Source organism: Gossypium arboreum, chromosome 6, assembly GCF_025698485.1.
Source record: "Gossypium arboreum isolate Shixiya-1 chromosome 6, ASM2569848v2, whole genome shotgun sequence".
Lineage (NCBI taxonomy): Eukaryota > Viridiplantae > Streptophyta > Magnoliopsida > Malvales > Malvaceae > Gossypium > Gossypium arboreum.
In genome coordinates this window covers 126,050,960-126,074,271 of record NC_069075.1, presented here as the reverse complement: position 1 = coordinate 126,074,271, position 23,312 = coordinate 126,050,960, and the positions used below count along the sequence as shown (strand labels likewise).

The 23,312-nt window shown below is 31.6% G+C and overlaps 2 protein-coding genes across 2 annotated transcripts; both read right to left on the bottom strand.

Moving 5' to 3' along the window:
- Window positions 1-11,233: 11,233 nt before the first annotated feature.
- LOC108485545 (senescence/dehydration-associated protein At4g35985, chloroplastic-like) lies at window positions 11,234-13,075 on the bottom strand. Its single transcript, XM_017789401.2, has 5 exons — window positions 12,305-13,075; window positions 12,043-12,158; window positions 11,756-11,922; window positions 11,575-11,659; window positions 11,234-11,505 (listed from the first exon to the last, which is right to left on the bottom strand). Exons 1-5 carry the CDS (start codon window positions 12,887-12,889, stop codon window positions 11,334-11,336), a joined length of 1,125 nt encoding a protein of 374 aa, XP_017644890.1. The 5' UTR covers window positions 12,890-13,075; the 3' UTR covers window positions 11,234-11,333.
- Window positions 13,076-13,407: 332 nt separating this feature from the next.
- Window positions 13,408-19,067, bottom strand: LOC108484033 (uncharacterized). The gene is made up of 14 exons (NM_001330048.1): window positions 18,798-19,067; window positions 17,627-17,682; window positions 17,328-17,502; window positions 17,004-17,105; window positions 16,722-16,793; window positions 16,381-16,497; window positions 16,201-16,278; window positions 15,736-15,798; window positions 15,552-15,648; window positions 15,356-15,434; window positions 15,074-15,285; window positions 14,535-14,680; window positions 14,014-14,136; window positions 13,408-13,914 (listed from the first exon to the last, which is right to left on the bottom strand). Exons 1-14 carry the CDS (start codon window positions 18,885-18,887, stop codon window positions 13,762-13,764), a joined length of 1,563 nt encoding a protein of 520 aa, NP_001316977.1. The 5' UTR covers window positions 18,888-19,067; the 3' UTR covers window positions 13,408-13,761.
- Window positions 19,068-23,312: the final 4,245 nt, after the last annotated feature.

Sequence of the window (23,312 nt, the reverse complement as noted above, 5' to 3'; positions counted from 1 at the left end):
GAACGAAGGATCGCTTCAATAGAGGGTCCAAGCATGGATTACAATAAGTAATAGTTTTTTTCTTTACCTGGGTTTTGTGTTCAAATATTATGGACTTTTTTTTTTTGCAAAAATGTGGTCCATCTTTTCATGTTTTCCTGTATATGTGATAGACAAAAAGAACATGCTTCATCTTTGCTTATTTGTATATTATGGGGAACCACAATAAGAATTAGGTATAAAGGTTGGTGCGTCCATCTTCTTCTTCTTCTTCTTCTTCTTCTTCTTCTTCTTCTTCTTCTTCTTCTTCTTCTTCTTCTTCTTCTTCTTCTTCTTCTTCTTCTTCTTCTTCCCCTAACCCATATCCATTGCCGGAGTAGGGTTACGAAGCATTACCGATCAATATACAACATTTAGCTTACATTTATTAACCTTAAGCATTCATTCTTATATATGATTCAAAACAATCACATTGCCCCTTATAAGGGCCTACGAGGCGTTAATCATACTTTAGAAGTGGTTCAGGACTAAATCGATAACATACGAAAATTTCGAAAAACTAAGAAAATTTTCAATCATACAAAGGTCACACGCCCGTGTGAACATGTAACGCCCCAATTTTCGGGAATTCTGTGAATGTTGACAAAATTTCATGCTTTGATTTTGTCATTTGTGAGTGAAATTATGAAATAGGACCTATGTGAAAATGTTTGAAAATGATATAGGCTAAATTGAAGTGGCCAAATAAATAGGAGTGCAAAATAGGAGGATTTGCATGACAAACCTCCCATTTTACATGAAGTGGCCAGCCATCATGTTGTTGTAGACAAAATGTACACTTGATATCCATAATTTATGGTACAAATTGATACAAATTGATAATAGGTTAGGTAAATGTTCCATGATAATGGGTTAGGTAAATATTTCATGATAATGGGTTAGGTAAATGTTTCATGATAAGAATATCATGTCTTTTGTATTAAAGAATTAAATGGATGAAATATGAAGTTTTATTAAAAGAAAAAGGGGTGAAAAGAACAAAGTTTTGTCCATCTTTGTTCATCATAGCTGAAAGTTAGAGAAGAGAAAGGAGAGGAGAAAGCTCTTGAGTATTCAGTCATTAGGAGGAGGAAAATTGAAGGTAAGTTCTTGGTACCTTGCTTCTATTTTGAGGTTCATGAGTTCTTTTGATTCTACCTTAACTCTTGAAGTATATTTTGATTTTTAGTTGCGTTGTGAGCATTTGGTCATGAATTAAAATGAAGGAAATGGTTGTTGTTTCATGTTCTTTTGATGAAAAATGGAAGATATGTGAAGTTGAGCCAAACAAATGAGCATGCATGTGCCTTAGATGTTAAAGGAAAAATCAGCTAACATATTGTGCTTTAAAATGATGAAATGGAGATTATCGTAAGTAAAATCATAGATATGAGATGATTGATTGGTGATATACATGTTTAAATAACATGCATGCAAGGTATGTGTGAAAGAGTGATTTGGTAATAAATCGCTTGGGACAGCAGCAGAAGTGACTTTGGAAAATCACCATAAATTGTGGGAGATGAATTAGAAGCTGAATAAATTATGTAATTAAAGCTTATTGAGTCTAGTTTCTAATGAAATAAACAAGAACATATTTTGAATTCTTTACAATGAGAAATTTGATTCGTAATGAAGAGTGGTTAGATTAGTCAAACAAAGTGAAACATGGGAAACTTTGAGAAAATCTGGTATTGATTGGATAAACCAAAAATTCTGAAAATTTTATGGATAGAAGATATATGAGTCTATTTTCAGGAAAATTAATGGAACTTGATTTGGAGTTTCGTAGCTCTAGTTATAAATGATTTAGTGACTGTTGCTCGGAAGACAGCTTGCAGTGAAATTATGATTATGTGGTAAACATTGACAAAATTTGTTAATGGGTTGCTTATTGATTTCTTATAAGCTTACTATGATCTGTAGGTGTGGTTGGCGAATATTGTAAGGGATAAATCGTAGTTCAGTATTTGAATAATTAGATTAACGTGTTAGTAATCCAATTGTAGGCGTTCGTGTGTGGATCTCGTCAAGATATCGTCGCAAAACAGTGTGTAACTAACACCCTCTTTCTTAGTTTAGATCGGCAAAAGCGAAAAGCGAAATGCCAAAACGGTATTTTGTAGATTTGCGAGTGTGCGAATGCTCGTGAGGTAAATCGATTAATGTTTTTGGTAAGCTGCAAAATTTGGACTGCAAAGTGCATGATTTCTGTGCCCTCAATATTTTTGGGCTTAATAGGCCAAAATTGGAATGATGGGCCAACGGACCCAATTCGGTAAGAACCCTCGGTACATGATTCTATTAGTACGTGAAAAGTAGGAATATGCATGAAAAACCCTAATATAGATAAATTACTGAAATACCTTTAAAAGTAGAAAATTTACAGTTTTACCCCTAGTAGATGAATTACCGAAATACCCCTAGGGTTAAATTGACCTAAATGCATGTTTGACTGTTGTTATTTACTGCATGCCATGTTATTATCTGATGCATGGGACTGGGATATTGACGGAGGAAGTACTGAAAGTGGCTTGTCCACGTACTGGAGGCTTTGCCTCAATTCTTCGATAATCGAGCAAAGAAGGTCAAGCTGTGGAGTGTTAAATTTGGTGGGTTGAGCTATTCCCCACATGGAGTGTATGGCTGGTACGGGTGGAGTGTAGTGGTTGGTGGGTTGAGTAGTCTCCCCAAATGGGCTTGCATATGTTTACTAATGTTGCATGTATTTTGAAATGGGCCTATGGGCCATACTGTTATCTGAATAAGGGGCTAAGGCCCAGTTTATTGTAATTTGAAAAGGGCTCTGGCCTAGTACCACTGTTACCTGAATGGGCTTAGGCCCAATAGGCTTGAGGTGACTTGGGCTTTGAATGGGTTTTCCTTACACACTGAGTTTCCCTAAACTCACCCTTTTATTTTCATCCACGCAAGAAATCCCCAACCATAGTGGGCTTGGAGCTGTGAGGGAATTCGGAGTGGCCACCCATTCTGAAAGTTTGATTTTCTTCTGGTGAACTGGACATCCTTTTATTTACGTTTGAAGTTTTTGGGCTTTTAAATGTAATAAGGCCGCTTAATTATTTTTATGGTTTTAATATGTATTACTAAGATAGGTAATACTTATATTTAACTGTTGAAATTGGATAGCTTTAGGGCGCGTTTTCAAAAACAACAGTTGATTTCAAAATAACACGACAACAAGCAAAGCTTCCGCAATGAAAGTATTTTCCAAAATTAATCACTTTTCCTAAAAATTGGTTTCCTAGAAATATCCATGACGTTAAGGTGTGGCAATGGCGGTATGCATGTCTAGGATTGGATCCGAAAGGAGCTTGGTACTTAAGCAGTCCGATGGACTCACCACCTCTTTTCCGGTTTCCTACCTGGTGCACAGCTTCCATTTACTTTAACCTATAATGAAATTAATCTTTTGAACATCAAGTACGATTTTCTGGACTTAGAATGGAAATTTTTTTTTTACGTTTTGATATGGCATGCCGGATCCGGCCATAACTTCTGGGTCGGGTTTGGGGTGCTACAGAACAAGCCTTGTGTCTCACATGGCTAATAGACATGCCCGTGTCTTAGGCCATGTAAAACAGGGCATACATACTTACTTGCATCATACGGCCGAGGACACGCCCGTGTGCCAGGCCGTGTAAAAACTGAAGAGTATACTGACTTGGGTCACACGACCAACCACATGCTCGTATGTCCAGCCCATGTGCCCTTCGAAATGGACACACACGCCCATGTGCTAGGCTGTGTGCCATTTAGGGAGGTATACTGACTTATACCACACGGCCAGTCACACGCCCGTATGTAAGACTGTGTGGAGCATACTGACTTCAATTCAATTCCAACACCAGGGGACACACGACCGTGTAACCTAACCGTGTGTCACACACGGCTAAGACACACACCCATGTCTCTGCCCGTGTGGACAAAAATAGGCCATTTGCAAAGCCAATTTGCCACCCTTTTTGTACATACTTACACAAGCTTGTATGGTATCATTTTAAGACACAATTATGTAGCCAAAAGTCATCAACCAATACATAATCATACCATATCCATTTCAACAAATTCAATACTCAATTTCATATCATTTAACTATTCAAATACCAAACAATTTAATTTGCTTTCCTAAGCAAAATTCACATGTATAATTCACTTAGCAAAACTAATCCAAACATACATAACCCTTTCAATTTCATTCATTCATTAGAGGTCTATTACCAAACATTAAAAGTAGAACTATTTGCACATTCATAAGCATCAACAAGTTCATCATTTTATGCCAACTCAAGTGGCCAAAATACATTTTCATCAAACAAATAGATACACATTTAAGTTCAATTATACGAACTTACCTCGTATTCAAAATTATCGTATTGGGTCGACTACTCGATAACCTTGTTTTTCCCCCGATCTAAATTTGAATTCTTTCTTTCTTGATCTATATGAATTCAAAATTGACTTATTCAATCATATATTCTTTCAATTTAGTCCAAAACATACATTTAGGAATATTTTCACTTTATCCCCTAAACTTTCGCACTTTGAACAATTTAGTCCTTATTTTACAATTATACAAAATTCACATAATTTCATTAAACCCAAGCTTGGCTAAATTACATATAGGTCACTATCAGCCCAAAAATTTCATTTATTTCACATTTCAACCCTTCAATTTACATATTTCACAATTTAATCCCTATTTAACACTTTTGTCAAAAATCACTTTACAAAACATGTAAAACTGTCATCGCTTTCATATTTCAACATTAAACATCAAATAACTCATAGATTCAACAATGGTAACTCTCAAAATCTTTAACAGTTTCAAAATCTAAGGTATGGGGTAGCTAGATTAAGCTGCAACGATTACAAAAACATAGAAATCATTAAAAACCGAGCTAAAACCGTACCTTAATCAAGCTAAAAGAGTGCCGGAACCTAAAAGCTTAAAAAAATTCTTTTATTTTCTCAATTTCGGTTGTTAAAGATGAATGTAAAGAAATTTTTGGTTTTGTTTTATTATAATTATAACTTAATTAATTAATTTACTAATATAACATTTGTTATATACATATATAATCATATAATGGATGTCCATTAATGTCCATTAACAATTAAAATGGTATAATTATCATTTAAGGCCATCATATTTAAAATCCAAAGCTATTTGACACCTTTAGCAAGTAGAATGCAACTTTTTCATTTTATGCGATTTAGTCTTTTTTCTCAAATTGACTAATTAAACGATAAAATTAATTCACAAAATTTTCACACATGTCAAATAACATGTTGTAAACACCAAAAATAATATTAAAATAATATTTTGACATCATATTTGTGGTCCCAAAATTACTGTTCCAATTTGACTCAAAAATGGGTTGTTGCAGATGGTAACAAAAAAACTCAATTGTTGCTTCTTTTCAAACTGGAGAAAATTAGATTTTAGGGTAAAATTTTTCATTCTATTTTCTTAAAAAAATAACTTTTCTCATCTCAACTGGACATCCACGTTAGCATTTAAAACTCATTTTAATAATCACATTGGAATGTAGTTTGGGAGGTAACATATCTTAACAGTAGAGTAACCGTTTCGTAACAAAACGATAATGCAAGTGACTAAAACGTAACATTTCAAACATAAGTGACTAAAATGTAACCTGGGGCAAACAAAAGTGACTATTTTAATAGTTTATCCAAAAAGAAAATGGTGCAGCACCGGAATTGAAAACAATTCTATAAAACTATTGAAACCCGTTCTATGTTTATATTATGAATAAAATTTTGGTTGAAGTAGTAAATTTAATTTTTTAAATAATTTTATTTTTTAGGTTTAATTTTTTTTGTAAATTTTATATAAAAATATTTCTTATAATAATATTTGTTTTTTCTTAAAAGAATTTTTAAAATTTTTATCAATTAAATTGATGTTTAATTAACTTATGATATCAACCCAATTAAGCATTTAATAATAGTATCATAATATTATATATTATCAATATTAGTACTATGACATATCCACTATCTAAGTAAAAAATAAAAAATCAATATTAGTACTATGACATATCCACTATCTAAGTAAAAAATAAAAAAATAACATAAAATTATTTAAGCATTGATTTTCTAGAAAAGAAAATAATTATTGATAAAATGGATGGGCATTTACTTCTAGTGTAGTGCATTTAACTCTCTTTTTTGTCTCACGCTGCAGTTTTGTTATAATATCTAATTTCACCATCACCGTTATTTTTACACTAATTGCGATAAATGCCCTATTTATCCAAAGAGACCTTTAATGTTGTTACATGATTGTGTTGGGAAATTTAAATCTTAAAATGTTTTAGTGTTCCCATCATAGTTTTAGAAGTGACTTTTAATTTTATTTTAGAAAATTAAATTCACCAAGTTATCTTATTATTATATTATTTTATTATATAAACTGGATTTATTTATATTTTTAATTAAATTGATATTCAATTAATATGTAAGCTCAGTCAAACACTTATATATAATTAAATTATGACGCGTCCACGATATGAAGTGAAACAAAATTATTTAATAAATATATTTATGAAAAATTTTATATAGAAAAAAATGAAGTGTTAGTTCAAATGATAAAATTAAATTACCAAAAACTCAAATAGCTTGAGTTTAAATCTCCTTGTATATATATATATATTTAAAAATTATATAAATATATAAAAGACAAATAAACCTTCATAATATATTTTGTTATTTAGTAATTTTCTAACTAAGATGAGAAAGTTGATAGGAGCACTAACTTAGTCACACATTTTTTTTGGGTATTCTTCATGTCTATTTTACAGTTCATGTTCAGGGTTTATCACTAGCCCACCTAACAATGTTGTCTCGAAAGTTTAAATTTGTACAATATGTCTTACCACTACATTCAACACTTATTAATTACTCAACAACAAAAATTAAGGAAAAATATTTTATAAAAAATAATATAAATATTAAATTTAGTTATTGACCCTACAAAGTTATTTGGAAAACACCCATTAAAAATCTTTTTCTTATTTTCTTTCAACATTTATCATTTTTTTCTCAAAATTTCTTATTCTCTCATATTTTCGCCATAATTTTTACAAGATAAATTATCAATCTTTCAATACTTTTAATATGTTTCTCTATTTGGTAACTATTCTTCTTTCCTTTTCAAGTTTTAATCTTTAGAAAATTAAAATTGTGGCTTTGCTTGTTTTTATGCAAGATTAAGTTTTATTGATGGAACAACGCTAGGATATTGATTTTGTATGAGATCACTAATATCTTAATTGATTTATATTTTTAGTTAACATTAATACAAATCCTTGAAGATATTAGGCTTGATGGTCTGTATAATCTTGTATTTCTTAAATATAGATTAAAATTAGGATTTTGTTTAAAAATATTATTGTTTGTGTGGTTTTTTGCATCTTTGTTTTTGTGTCCATATTATGTTTTACATATTGCATTCTCATGGCACAAAAAACACTTAAGTGGCTTTTATTGTTGTGAAGGAAATTATATTTTATCCAATAACTATCGTAGAATTAGTGATAAAACGATATGCATAAAAAAATAATTTTATTTGTCCATATTGATTAGAAGTTACATATTTTTATTTGTCCTTATTGATTAGAAGATTTAATTTGTTTAAATTGTTACTAATAATATAGTTGGCATTTAGAAAAATTTTCTATTTAAGATTTAGATTTATTCAATTACTATTTAATTAATTTTGTAATACTCTTACATTTAATCATATTATACATTAATTTATATAATTTTTAAATATTTTAATTTTTCAAAGTTTAACCCACAATCAAACTATCTTGACTCTAACCCTATCAGTCATATACATTTTTTGGTGAAAAGAAATCAAACTGGAGAAACATATTAACTATACATAAAATTACTGAACTAGACTATCTCTCCTCCTGTATTAAATGCCATTTTGACTAGAGAATTGATAATATTATTAAACTCTCTGGATATGTGTTAGTTTAAAGTATAAAAGATAAAAGATAAAAGATAAAGACAATAATAAAAGGGATGGGACCTAAATATCTTCACTTTAATTCTTAACCGCAAATTAATTTAAGTTTAAACACTACTTTTAATACCACGCCAACCTACTTAATTAACTGTCATAATTGCTCAATCCAAATAAAGGGGAAAAAAGTTTGAAAGCGATGGCGAATAACTGATCATCTTCGCTCTATTCTGATTTCTTCAGCTTAGGGTTTAAGAAATGCTTCAATGGACAATTCGTATCTCTCTCCATTTACACACTCATAACTATTTTATTTAGGTTAAATTTCGAGAAGAGTAATGTCAAATATTGAAGTATTATGTTAATCTTGGGGGCTAACATTCACTACGCAATTATACTGATCAGGGTGAATTTACTTTTAAGGCATAAGTTCTTTTACAACATAATGATTGCTATTTTATTTACACTCAATTTAGTTTCCTATCAGTGCTGACGGTTTTGTTTTGCAGTAGTATATTTCCAACAAAAATATATTGTTAGTCTCTATACTTTAATAAAATTTGAGATTTAGCCCATGTACTTAAAATGTTAAAAATTAAGTCCTCCAAAATCTTATTTAGAAATTCCAATCCAATCATTAAAATCAGAAGTATTTTCTGTCAATTTTACATATTGATTAAGTTGTTCTAATGTGATATACCATATGAGTGACGAGAACTTGTAAATTGAAAAAGTAAAGATAGGGACTAAGTCACAAAATCTAAGAAATACAGGGAGTAATAGCGGATATAACCATTTATTATTAATATTTTTGTTTTAGGGAAAACAAAAATGAAAAGCATGTTTCCATTACATGAAAGAAGAAAAATAAAAGATAGGGAGTGAGATGCTTTTTAATTGGGCACCATGATGCTGGATTCGAACTTTATATCTTCATTTGTGCTTTCCAATTATGGAAATCACAAGGTTGATCACGTGCTTTCCATTGGACAATTTTAATTTACATCTATTTCTCTACTCATTTCAAAATTAATTCGTATCACCTTAAATAAATATATTTAACACAAAATGGAATTTTATCTATAAATTTAAATACTTAAAAAGTTAATATTTTGATTAAACAACCTAAATGAGTTGGCATTTAAATTTCTTAAATAAAACTAATAGAGTTTCGATTTCAACTCTAACTATTTCCAAGAAAGAGACAATAAAAATCAATACAAACAATTTAAAGAGAATTGATGTTAATTGCATATTGCTCTTTTGCAATTTGAAAGTAGCTTTTAAGTGGCTTTAGTGATCCATATTGTGAGGACCATTTGAAAAAGGGTTAACTAACTACTTTCCACATTCTCATTTCCATGCCTATAACCTCAAACTATAGAGAAAATAATTATGGGCTTTTTTTTCTCCATTTTTCTCTTTCTTCTTTCCTTCCTTCATTTTGTTTCCCTGATAATGTGTCAATGTCAATAACAAAAAGTTATAACTTGTATAATAATTATCTTAATTTATATAGAATGATGATTAAAACTCTTGTCACACACTCGTTTGACACGAATTCAATTCGTGTCACCGTCATTCCCTATCCTTAATATTATATTAAAAAAATCTTGTATAATATTTATGGTAATTATGTGTCTTCTTTTTAATATAGCTATTAGAATGTTTTGTGCACAGGTTTTCATATCAAAATTTTAATGTATATTTTATAGGCTAAATTCATAGGTCAAATAATAATAAAATAATCTAAACTAATCAGTGTTTGATTGAAACAAGTAAACAGAGTTTAACTAAAAGATTATTTTTTAAATTTGATTGAAAATAGGAGTCATATTTAACACGGAGAGTTGGCCGAAATGGGCACTAAAAATTTTGGGAGAGATCTCCAAATCATTGGTATAGCTATCGAAATCGTGAGCATCGGCATGTAAGCTCCAGATCCAATTATTAGTATCGGTTCCCTTAATTATTGTTCTTGAGAAATGGCCTAACCTAGCCATTCCTCAAAAGAAGTTTTTATGAGATCCCTATTTACCAAAATTTTTATTTCTGGTTCCGACAAATGAATCATCATTGAGTCCTCTTTCCAGACAGCACATATAAAAAGACCTGCCATCAGTTCATCATTAATGGACCTATGAGAGATGCTTATAATTAATTTATTTCTCCTCTATTTCTCATTATCTTATAATGATTAAGAAAAGAAAAAAAAAAGTGAAGAGTTTATATGTGTTATGTAAAAAATTCCTCAACGCATTTTTTTTTAAATGACCATGGCACCCTTCATATCTGATTTACACCCCTAAAAATTGATTCTTTTAGGATTCGTAAATGTTTCTTACAACAATATTATTTCTAAAATTCTAATATAAATTCTCTCTTAAAATATAATATGTATTAATATAGTACCCAATATTTATTAATATATATATATATATATATATATATATATATTATGGCAAAGATTATGTATCTGTGCACAAGGGAGCCCAAATAAAAATAGTTAAATTATAAGTTTTTTAGAGTTGATAAATCATTTTTGCTCTTTCTCCAAAAAGTTAAATTAAAAGAAAATGTGAAGGGGAGGGAAGCCCAGCCCCAAGTAACCCCTAGTTAGGCCCATTATTTATGCTTCGATGGAAATGGAATAATAACACACCCATCCTTTTTCTTAAGTACTTGAATGTAATAATGTTAATTATTTTAATATTTAATTCAGGTTTTAGAGTTGATTTGATAAAAAAAATTATAATTAGTGAATAATTTTAGCAATTAGCATTCATCAAAACACTCCTAAGAAATCACTCTTCATGATCGGATTATATTTGATAAATTAAATGCAAAATTAAACAAATTCACAATTAACACTAAATTTATTCTATTAACACCATGAAAAATTCAAACCTAATAATATTAATAATTAAATTTCATCAAATCAATTCTAAAACCCGAATTAAACACCAAAAAATTAACCTCGTTTCCTTTGGGTACTAGATTGAACAAAAAAGTAACGTAACTGCCGCATGAAAAAAAAGTGTCAAAACACAGCCTAAAAATAATAATAACTATACTACACGCTGCGCAGATACATAGCTCTTTGGACTGCTTATTACTCTTACTATTAAAATAAACTGCATTTGAGTTTTATCATGCCTTAGAATAGTGGGTAAGTTCCAATATAAAAATCCATGGTTTAGTAAAATTGCAGACATATATTTATATATAGAGAGAAGCTTTTAAATCATGTTTGCTTGTTTGCAGATGATGGAATGAATCAGTTGAATACAAGAGTCTAATAAGATTTGGTGCTTCTATACTTGGCCGCATTGTTCAATACTCCTGATGTGGCAGTGGATCTGGGAGTGATCGCCTTCCTTATCTTAAATATATTCCAAGCAGCACCAGCACAATGCCCTGCTGTTGCTAGCACATCTTCTGTCGCCTCCCCAGCTCTTTCACCAAACCTGCAACACTTACTCAAAACCATTAACACCAAATCAAGATAGAAATATATATATATATATATGTATTACCTATCAGTCATCATTCTGGTTGCTGCAGATGATGTTGCAGAAAAAGCTTGCTTTTCAGCAACCTCTGCTGCATCTAGAACCTTGTCTGCCATAGCCATACATACACGAAATGGATAATTCATATTTGGTGTCACAAATATCAGAGAAGAGAAATCAAGAATATGTGGCCATTGTTACTCACTAACAGCATCAAGTGAAGCTAAAAGAACTTCTCCTGGAACCATGGATAAGAAAGCTTTCCCAGGTTTGGAGCTAACCAAAGGTGCCATCACTGTTCCACTAGCCGCACCAACTATGCCCAGCATTGCTTTGCTCATCTTTTCAGTCATTTTGGACAGCTTTCGCACACTACACAATCAGACATATGCAGTACCTTAGGCTCAGAGTTCAACAACTTTTGACTTTAATGAAAACTACTTTATGTCAACTTCACATAATATCCGGAAAAATAATTAAGTCTTGGGATACCGTTTTAGGCTTTTGTTGACAGCTCCACTACTCATCCTTGTGGTCCTGCTGCGTTGGTAACCATTGTTACTTGCTGTAGGAGCTTGCATTAAAATGGTTTCTCCTCCTTTCTGAACCTGCTTTTTAATTCCTTCTTTTCTTTAGATTCACTAACCATGGTATGTTCTATACAAGGCTTTTTTAGCTTTAGCAATGAATGTTTTCTTAGGGTTAACTGATAAATGGCTAAAAGTAGAATACCAGTTGGAAGTTGAAAGCAAACCTGGCTAGTATAAGCATTGCTGCATTTGAAGATTCCCTTCACAATCTGACCAGTCCCTCCAGCAATGGCCTTTGCCAAAACATTGTTATAAGATTCGATCCTGGGAGCATACTCCTTCCAATCCACATGTTTATCCCCAGTTGAAGTTGCACCAGAAAAGCATGAATGCTCCTTCAAAAACGAATCCAAGGAGCTCATGAGCCTGCTATCATACTGTCCCGAAAAGGTCACTCCATAACTCAGAGGATTCCCATCTTTCATGGGCAAGGAAAAGAGGTAGTGAAAGGAATCAAGCTTCACAACCGGCTCATCTTTTGTCAAAGGCCATTGAACATCTTCCCCAACTTTAACGATGGTAGCAAGAGGAACATTCTCTTCTAATACCCGCACAAGTGTGAACTCACCCTTGCCCAGTTCCAAGGCTTCTCCTTCCTCCATCAGATAAACCCTGCATCCTGGAATCTGCAAAAGAGGCTCTACTTTCAGATTCTTGTTTTCTGGGTATGCAACTACAGGTTGAGTTGAGGAGGATTGCATGGGATGGTCATGGGAAGCTTTGGAACTCTTTCCCCTGAAACACCCCATATCTTTTCTATTATTTTTGCACCTAAGTTTGCTATGTTTTTCTTCAAGGGAACAAGTTTGGATATGAATGTGAAAGGAACAATAAAATAAAATAAATAAATAAAAAAGGTTGAAGTTTGGCTGTGATTGATTCTTTGTTTGTAACTTTATTCTAATTCCTGATGGATAGAGATAGACTCGTTTGATGTGTTACTTTCGGTGGAGGAAAGAATCAGAGCTTGACATGATTTGTTTTGTTTTTAATATTTAATTTGAAAGAACTATTCATAAGCAGGCTAAAACTCACAACTTACTCCGTCAATTAACATCAGTTGGACTATTCCTTGCTAGTGCTTGAACGGCAATTTATACCTTGCATTTTGGACCCGAAAACGAACTTAGACATAAACATTAAAAGAAAACATATAAAGTAAGTCTTTATCTAAAAGCATTTCCTGCTTTTGGTTGAAATTTGATAAAACAAGAAAAGAGTAATGAAAATTGCAAAACATATAACACAAAATGGGCAGTCGATACATACAGATGCGAATTGGAAAACTGTAAAATCACAAACACTAAACTTTGTGTCTCACATTTGAACACCGACTGTATATAATCATTTAATAAAATTACAGGACGAAATCGATACAAGTTACAAAGTCAGCCCCCGGATGAAGAGGGTTGATAAAATTAAGAATAAATCTGATTGAATGGCAACTAAAAAATGAGGGCGAAAATTCCTAAACCACTAAAACCAATCCAATAAGGAATCATCAAATAATCCCACCACCAACCAACTAAAGAATCTGTGCTTCAGAAACCTTGCTGCTTCCACTCGGATCCAAAAATGAAGAGCCACAATGGTCACAAAAAATAAACATTCCTTCTCTCTGCTAAACCTCGTATTTCTTGGGTTGATGCCATTGACACAAACTTCTCGCCAATGAGCTTAGGAATGAGGCTTTTGGAGGAGCTCCTTTTTTCCCATATAAATGCTTACCTCCCAAGTCTGTGAACTTTGGTCCCCTACCTTTGTTCCTTTCAATCTGCACCATTACACAAATACTGCTAAGCTTCCAACAAATTAATAAACCTCGAGGTCATTATGAATGGTTTAATTTAAGTGCTATGCTCCACTGACTTACCTTGTTTATTTTTCCATTCTTCAAGTGATATCGAATACCCGACCAATTGATTGATTGAGAGAAATGAGATCGGAAGGCAGAGATAGGGTATAGAAAGTTATCAACCAGCAATGCGACAAATATCTGCTCAATCACAAAACAATTTCATCTACATACTCGAAAAGCGATATAACCAAGCTTCGAGTCAAAATTCAGACCTAATCAAACAAAAAACACAGTTGATTTAACTATAAAACTTTTATGTTCCTTTTAAGTGAAACCTTGAGTACACTATTTCACTACAGTGTGAAGGAGATCATTCCAGGATTTTAGACCAGGAATGGAAACGGATAAAAAGGCCAGAAATTTTTGTCATCACTCTAAACACATAGGTGTGTGCAACTTATGAATAATATACAGTTGGGAAGAAGGAAGAGGTATATACTAAAGATTCACACTCGAGTTTCATGTGAACAACATAATGATACAAGTTCAATAAAATTCGTTGCCATCCTCGATACAAAAGAGATAGAGGTGCTTACCAAGCTCCAGTTGTAATAATCAAGTGAGAGCTTAGGTGCCTCAGGGGATAACATGTTGCATAGTTGAACTTCAATCCTTGTTAAGTTCCACATGGAAAGTAGCTCCGTAAGGGTACATATAGCTAAGCAACTTGCTAGTAACAATCCTGTGGAAAAAGAGTTTGCTTAGTTGCAGGACCTATTTCAAACTTTACCATAGCATGCTTCTCTGCAGCCAATATTTACTACCGAAAAAGAAATTTCTATTATGTGAAGAGGGCTACTGCTAGCATCTCTAGTAGTGGAAGGCAAACAGGCATGCATCCCTGATAAACAAGTCTAAATTACCAAACCCAATATGTTGAGGGCCCAGAGGAAATTGTAAATTACCAGTATAACTTAGTTCCATCTCAGCCAAAGACAAAGAAACAAAATCTTGTTACTCAAAATGTCATAAATAGACTGGTATACTACCAGATTACAATCCCAGACATTGGCTTCTTCTTAACTAGTTAATACTACGACCAAACCTAGCTAAAAAGGAAAAGTAGTGTGCTCACCACTTGTAGTACAGGTTGTTTCCTCATATGAATAACCCTTGATATAGATTTGTAATGCTGCTGCAATATGAACTGCAGCCATGAAGTATGGTGCTACAAATCCCCATGAAAGATAACAATGGAATGAAAACAGTCCTCTATTCATTAGCCAATTAACCCTGCTTATGTATGATTCCAAAACAAATGTTTGCTTCCTCAAGTAATTCCAGTACCTGGACAACAAGTCCAAGTCAAGAAGGATTTGCATATAATACATCAGATTAACAGGTAAAATTCACAAACCTAGAGAAACTGAGATCACTTGCAAGAGGATGAGGAAAAACAGCTACAGGAGGGGACGTAATAAGCCTCTTGTGGGCTCCTGAGAAGAGACAATCATGAGCAGTTAAAGGCTGCAAGTCTACGAGAATAAAAAGCTTTAATTCTAATATCAACAGATATATTAGTATACTAAAACAGCTAACAGAGACTAAATTACCCGCTATAGCAGCTAGTGTCATATCATCAGAGTATCCACCATCTCGAAGTCCTGAGACCACACCATAATTGTCACGTCTAAAATCATCAGCTTGCATCTGAAAAACAATCTAGAAGAATCAGAAATAATCCTTCAAATTTGCGCAGGATGCACTGAGAACAATAGGGGGGGGGGGGCTACTTACCATCATACACCCTCCCCAAAGAAAAAATGTTTTCCCACCAGTGGCAAATCCCATAGAGCAAGGCTGTAGAAAAGAAATATTTGATGAGTAGGAGTACATGAATTAATGTGTGTGTTTAATCTTTAGGGAGGAAAGCAGGATTGCTCAGCTAGCAATCAAAGGTGCAACTTATCTACAGGTGTTGCTGATAGATTTTGACATTAGGACAACAACAAAACAGTACACCATATACAAAAAAGTTACTAGAGCCTGACTCCCCATTTAAATCCATATTTTATGAAATAATTGGATGGTTGACTTAGGTGTTAGTCACTAACTGTTTTATTTCTTGTTGTACTGTTGTTTTGATAGCTGGTTTTTCACTGCTCTCTTGTATAAATACAATTCAAGTTATCCGAAAATAATATATGGTCAGGTATATACAAAATCTTGGGAAGAGAAAATAAGTCGTAGATGGCATCATACCATATGGTATTCATAGATGCAGTAACTCCCTAAACTTCCAGACGGTAAATCAAGAGGGTATCCAGTTTGAATAAATATCTGCACGCCATTGCCAATAACATGAATACCACAAAAGAAATCAACAGTTCAGAAAAAAAGTTAATTATTTTGACTTAATGTATATTGCTGTGTGCAACATACCTCAGGATTCTTTTCCATCTCAGCAGTGAGGGCTCCAATTGATCCAGGGTGAAGCCTAACATCATCATCCAAAAATAATACATACTTGGTATCTTTATGCATTCTTTCCACCCCAACCTTCAAAAGAAATACCAAATGACATAATATGTTGAATACGCTTCTAGCAAAGAGATGTTAACAACATACAAGGACCGACTTTAAATAATTGTGGATTAACATAATTCATCACTGAGTACAAGTGAGACTGACAATTTTATGGTTTAAACATAATACTAATACAAGAATAAAAGGAGAGATCATTTGAAAAATCTGTTTAACAATTTGGTAAAGTTATTACGTACCAGCTGGTTATGTATTTTCTGACTACAGGTTGTTGACAAACCAGCCACAATGATTTTAGCATCAACATCATCCTGCGCAGAAAAACATGCAATGAAATCAGGAAGGCAAGAAGTAAAGCCACAGAGAAGACACTCAAATGGTGCCCTCTAACACTTGCGTGAAACAAGGGGCAAGCATTGAGTACCCAGGGTTTTCAGTGAAAGGGGAATCAAGGATATAGATTAATAAAAAAACTATTTGACTTTTTTGTCAATATAATCAGAAAGCAAATTTTAGTATACCTTAAAATCCCTTATTAACCGAGATACAGCATGGTAAGCAGGATCTTCAGTACTTTCCACCACAAAAAGAAATTCTAGAGGACCACCATAGAGAGATGTGATCTGCCTCCATTGACATTAAACAAATACTTCAGAAAATTGCCTATTGCAAACATGAAAATTCTTAGAGCAATATGAAAAAAAATATAAAGGAGACAAATTTAGTTCAGTTTTCCATTTTCTGATGAACAAAATGTGGACAAGGAATAGGTAAATGCACGCTTCTTTAGAATGCACTAAAAGGACACCTAAAGCTTAGTGTTAGCTAGACCATAAAATACTCACCTGACTCTTCCAGTTGTGCAGATTATGTTCTCCAAAACCTTTTAAAGGCATCACAACTGTAACTCTTGGTAGATTGACCTGATTAGTGTGCTCAAGTTCATTAATATCATGGCACAAAAAAGCAAAGCTATTGCCACATTTCATGGCATCCTTCATTCTATTGATCTCTCTGTTCCTGTAAAGGGCAAAGAATGCAGGTATATATAAATGAAATAGGCAAGTTTCTAGGTCATAAGACAACATAGAATGGTTATGGCAGCAAGCAGCCTGCTTTTTTAAATTCTCTTGAAACCATGTACCTGACATAAGCAGCAAAAGCCCACCCAATAGCAAGAGTCAAGCATATTACACATCCCTACATCATATACAAAGCATTCAGATTGGTAACCTTTTTGAAGTTTAAACAGGCAGATAAAGAAGGGCAACTGATATATAACAATCAAAGTTAAAAGTACTGTATTCATAAAGTAGATAATTGGAATGATTGTGAAGTTAAAAGAAAGGCACTAGTTAGAAGTACAAGAACATCAGCTAGCAGAATAGATAACATGAATTCGTCAAACATTATAGTTCCTTCAAAAGTTGTAATTGGTAATTAATAAAAATAAGGATGTTTCAATAGCTTTTCTTTTTTATAAACTATTGGTTAAAAGCTCATTTCCTTTGCCATCCAATGAGACGACCCTTGTTACATTAACTGACATGTCATCCTTCCCTCAAACAACACAAACAAATCAGTAAACTAAAACAAAAGTCCCGTGATATAGAGAAAACATATTTAGGAAAAGAAGCTTCCCACTCCATTTGATTCTAATGCTATAAGCCTATAATAAACAAAGCTCAATTCAGAGCTTAATAAAACTCTTTCCTGTCTCAATACTACAAATTACATAATCGGTGAAGAATCAAGGTATTTAAATTACAAAATTTGCAATCATTACAAGAAACATTGCCACCTATTTTCATAACAGCCACCACTCTGACCAAATTCCAAACATTTCATTTCAATTATCTCACAAACAGTATTCTTTTCTCTCTTTTCTTTTCTGGTAAATAAATAAATAAATAAATAAGAGAGAGTAAAAATCAAAGAGATTTAGCTTTCAGTTCTAGACATAACTACCGAGATCCAATAGTAATGAAAAGCCAGCGCCTTCATTGTAAAAGGAAATCATAATCATTTTAAGGTGCAGACTCTAAATCTTAAAAATTAGATAAAATAAATAAGCTAATTGTAGAAAAGATACAAAGCTGAGAAACTAACCAAACATCCAATTAATGTCCGAGGAAAGACGTAAAATAAGGTTTAATTTTTTTTGAAGCTCAGATTAAAGAAAGGGAAAAAAATCAACATGCTAATCGCTAGAGCTATCCGAACGCCGAAAAGGGGAAAAATATACAAAAATCACACTTCGTATAACGCGGAATCAAAGGAAAAAAATGGTTTCGAAAGAGAAAAGAAGAACAAACCTGGATCTGAACAAAAACAGCAAGAGGACTACGGAAAGCTTTACTGAGAGAGAAGAGAAGCCAATCGACAGGGTCCAATGCCGCTGACATTTCTATTCTATTTATTTTCTTCTGCTCTTCCCTCCCTCTCAATCCAACCTATCTAACTAGCTAAACTGAAAATCGACCACACAAGAAAAAAGGAAATTTTAAAAATCCCTAGAAATTAAACTTTTGAAAGTTGTGGGCTCTTTCTTTCTCTCCCTCCGTCGCGCGTCGGAGGAACCCCGGGAGAAAGGAAATAAGAGAGAGAGACAGAGAAAGCAGACGGTAAGAGTCTTTTTTTTTTTTTTTATAACTACGAATACAATCAAAAGAAAAAAGAAAGATGATTGACCCACCACATTCATAAATCCTCTTTCTTTTTTCCTTTTTAATGATGAAAAAATAGTAACGAAAATCGCATTGTATAAAACAATATTTAAAAAAAAAAAAAAACAGAAGAGGGAGAGACCGTTAAATGGGTTTCGTTATTCACAAAATTAAACGAAAACTGAAAATAAATAAATAAACAAAATAAAATAAAATCAGGATTGGCTGATTAGATAGAGCCATAGAGGATTATTTGGACCCACATACTAGCTGTCACGTGCCCCTATTCTATCTTTTTTGCTTTTTTGAATTTTTTTTTTTAAAAAAAAAAAAAAAGAAAACAGAAGATGCTGCATTTAGGATCCAAATTATCCGAATCTTCGCCTTTCGCTCTCGTTAAAACGACGGCATATTCTATTTAAGTTTTTTTTGGATTTTCAAATTCATTAAATTAACAATTAATAATAATTATATTAGGTAATTTAAGATTTTCAAAATCATTATATTAATTGAGATTTAATGTTATTATAGCAGTTTTGCTGACAACAGCTCATGTATTAGGTAGATTACTATTGGTATTATATATTTCATATAAAATATTATTACTTGATTAAGTGTGAGAATTGTTTATCAAAAAATTGTCTATGGAAATTACCCTAAAAAGCTATATATTGTAGTGCATAATTTTCTCTAAAATTATATTAATAATTAACATTACAATCAATAATTATAATCGTTGAATAATTAACATAACAAATTAACTTAAACTCAAAATTAATTTACTCACACATTATTTATACAAATAATACTCAAAGCTTATTTTTATTATAAATAATAGTAATGTGAATATTTTAAATCATACTCTTAAGATATTCACTGATAAAATGTATAAAATATTAAATTAAAAGGAGAATTTATTTTCCACATTATCAACTTTACAAATAGAGTTAAAGAATTGACGAGTGTTCTATAAAGGTGCGACAAAATATTCAAAAATAAATATTATAAAAATTTTAAATGTTTTCAATTTTTAAGTTGCTTATGAAATTTAAAAAACACTGTCAATATTTCAAATGCTAACCTATTAAAAAATTGTAAAGAAAAATACAAAATTTTAAAGGGAATAAACGAGAGTTTTTATTTTAATTTTGAGAGTAGGAGTATTTAATTTAAGGGTAAATTACACCAACAGTCACTCACCTTTGATCATAATGGCAAAGCAGTCTCTTAACTTTTAAAAAATAATAAATCGGTCCTACTAACCATTTCTAGTACAAAGGTAATGGTAAATTGATGTGGCATTTAACCGACTACGTTGGGCTCTATGTTGTTATTTAAACAGCCCCAATAAAAATCCTAATTGGGCAGAAAAAGAAGAAAAGAAATCAAAGCTGAGTGAAATTCTTTTCAACTTCTTTGTTATCTCTTTCTGTTATATTTTTCTCTTTGGAACAATCCTTTTATCCAAAAACTCAATACAATTATTAACAAATCCTAAAAAGAGTAAGATAAAGTTTCTTCCAATAATCAAAGTTGAGTAACTGTTGATATAATTTACTCTTAATTGAACATAAGATGAACCATAATAAATGATGAATTGCATTGCATTGCAACAAATTATCCTGTTTCAATTTGCTCCAGAGTTTTTTATGTTTTTGTGAAAATGGATTTTGAAACAAGGTGGATCCATTTTTATTAAAATTTTCCAAGTCATCTAATCTGCCTTGTTCCAATATATTTGAAACTCATTCTTTTAATTTTACAATTATTTTTTGTTTTTAATTTAATAAGAATTTCATAATATATTTCATTACGATCTTTTATTTTTATAATATATTTAGTTTAATTTTTATAAAATATTTGTATAGAAAAATATAAAATACTATTTAAAACTTCGAAACAAATTAAGAGGGATTTCAGGATCGAAATCAAATTTTTAAATAAAATTGGATTTATGAGAAAAATAATTTGTTGTTCCTCGCCCTTTTCCCATCTCCCTGAGGATGTGTGAAATTACGTTATAGCGGATAAATTTTTACTTTCAATATTGATTTGATATGTTGGTCCTCGCCGACATCGACTGGTATTGTCGGCTTCCAAGATCCCGACAAGTCGACTTAAATGTCTATTCAGAAGGAGCTTATTTTAAGAGCAATCTCAAGTAAAAAATAAAAAATAAAAAATTATTTTCATTCTATGAACACAACTATATCTTGGGATGTCATTGTAAACTAGATAATTGTTTTGCAAATTTATATATACCCTAGCATGCTAAGTAATTATTTGAGTTGAAATCACATCTAAACTTAACATTAAATCTTAATATTCAATCACTCATTTATTTTACAATTTGAGTTTAATTATGTTCGAATCAAGTGGTATTCGGATAAAGCCCTCTTAATAATATCAACTCAAGAATTCGAACTTGATTCAAATGTCTAGAGAAGAAATTTAACTGCTTATTGGTTGATGTCTAAAAAATTTAGTGATTTAGTGTGGTGGAAAGATTAATGTTGCTTAAGCTTTCGTTGAATTTAAATTTAGACAATTTATTTTCTTTTAGGATAAAATAAATACTTACACTTTTAATTTGTTGATTTTAGTATTTTTTTTTCCGTCTATTGACACATGACAATTTTTGCCCGAGGAAAGAGGTAAACAAACAAGTGACACGGACTTTAGAGAATTTTGCCCTTTTAATTTAATTAAACATATTAATACATTTATTTCTTCTTCTTCTTTTTTTTCTCTTTTTCTCTCTTCCTCTCCTCCTTTCTTCCGTCATTGTTGCTCCTATTGATGTTGCCTCTACGCCGTGGCCTTGCTTCTTACTCTAAAATGAAGCTCATTCTACCCTTTTCTCTTTCTCGATTCTAATTTCCCTAAAAACAACCAAAAGTCCATGAAAATCCAAGCAAAGTTTTGAAACTAAAAAATCTGAGCTATCAGATGGCCGTATGCCCAAGATATTTTATTGTCCTCGAGCTCACGTACATCCCCATCATTTAGATCTTCAAGAGGTGAACCTAAACCTCTTGAATTGATTATGGCAAAATTAGATTTTTCCCCTCTATCATTCTCATCTTTCATCGGCATCGGTGCAAAACCAACAACATGAACTAAACCAATAAAAATACAACATACCCTGTAGTCGTAATATTTTTTTTCTTGGATTAAACAACACCCCCTCCCCCCAAAAAAAAAGTTTGTGTTTAGTAGTACTTTTTAGAAGCACTTTTGACTTGTAAAACGCTTTTAAAGCAAAATGAATGCTAAACAAGCAAATTTTGAATGAAATTTTTGACTTTTCAAAAGCGTTTTTCCATAAATGGAGAAATTTAAATTTTTAGCTGCTCTCTCAAAAGTACTTTTGATAGTTTAATTATGTTTTCACCATTCCAATACATGATACTTTCCTTCTCTAGTTAACTACTTAAAAATATTTAAAATTTAATTTTCATATATTAAAATATTAACAATAATTTATAATAAATTATTTTCTATATTCTTACTAACATATCATAATATTAACTAATTTAAACATTATTTAAATGTTTATTTGTTACTTTATAACATCATGTCTAAAATAGAAATTTTATTTCTTAAAACAATGTTAAACTAGGACTAGGAAAAAATTCCAATGTAAGCTAATAACCACTAAAGAACTTTGAGTTTTTACTTATTATTTAACAAAAATAAAGGGTAATTAAATCTTAATTTTAAAAATATGAAGATAAAGCAAAGGGAGGTAAAAGTATTTAAAACTTACGAAGATTTCATTTAAAATCCAAAATTAAAATTATTTTTTAAAAATTATACCAACTTTAAAAATATTTTCGCTTCAAAAACAAAATTGGTATAATTGTTTTCATGTCCTTCGACTTTCATTGTTGAATTTTTTCTGACATTATGCCACATGGCAGCCCATAATTGATCCACATGCAAACTTTTTTAAGAATTAACACTATTATGCCAAAGTACCAAAGTGATGTACAGAAAAATTAAAAGTAACACGATTAGGCCAGAATATCAAAGTGATAGACGAAAATTAAAGTATAAGTACCAAAACAAATAAATTGAAAGTACAAATATCATATTGACAATTTTGTTAAAGTATGGGCTAAATATTAAATTAATTTTAAAAATTAATGCCAGCAAAACTCA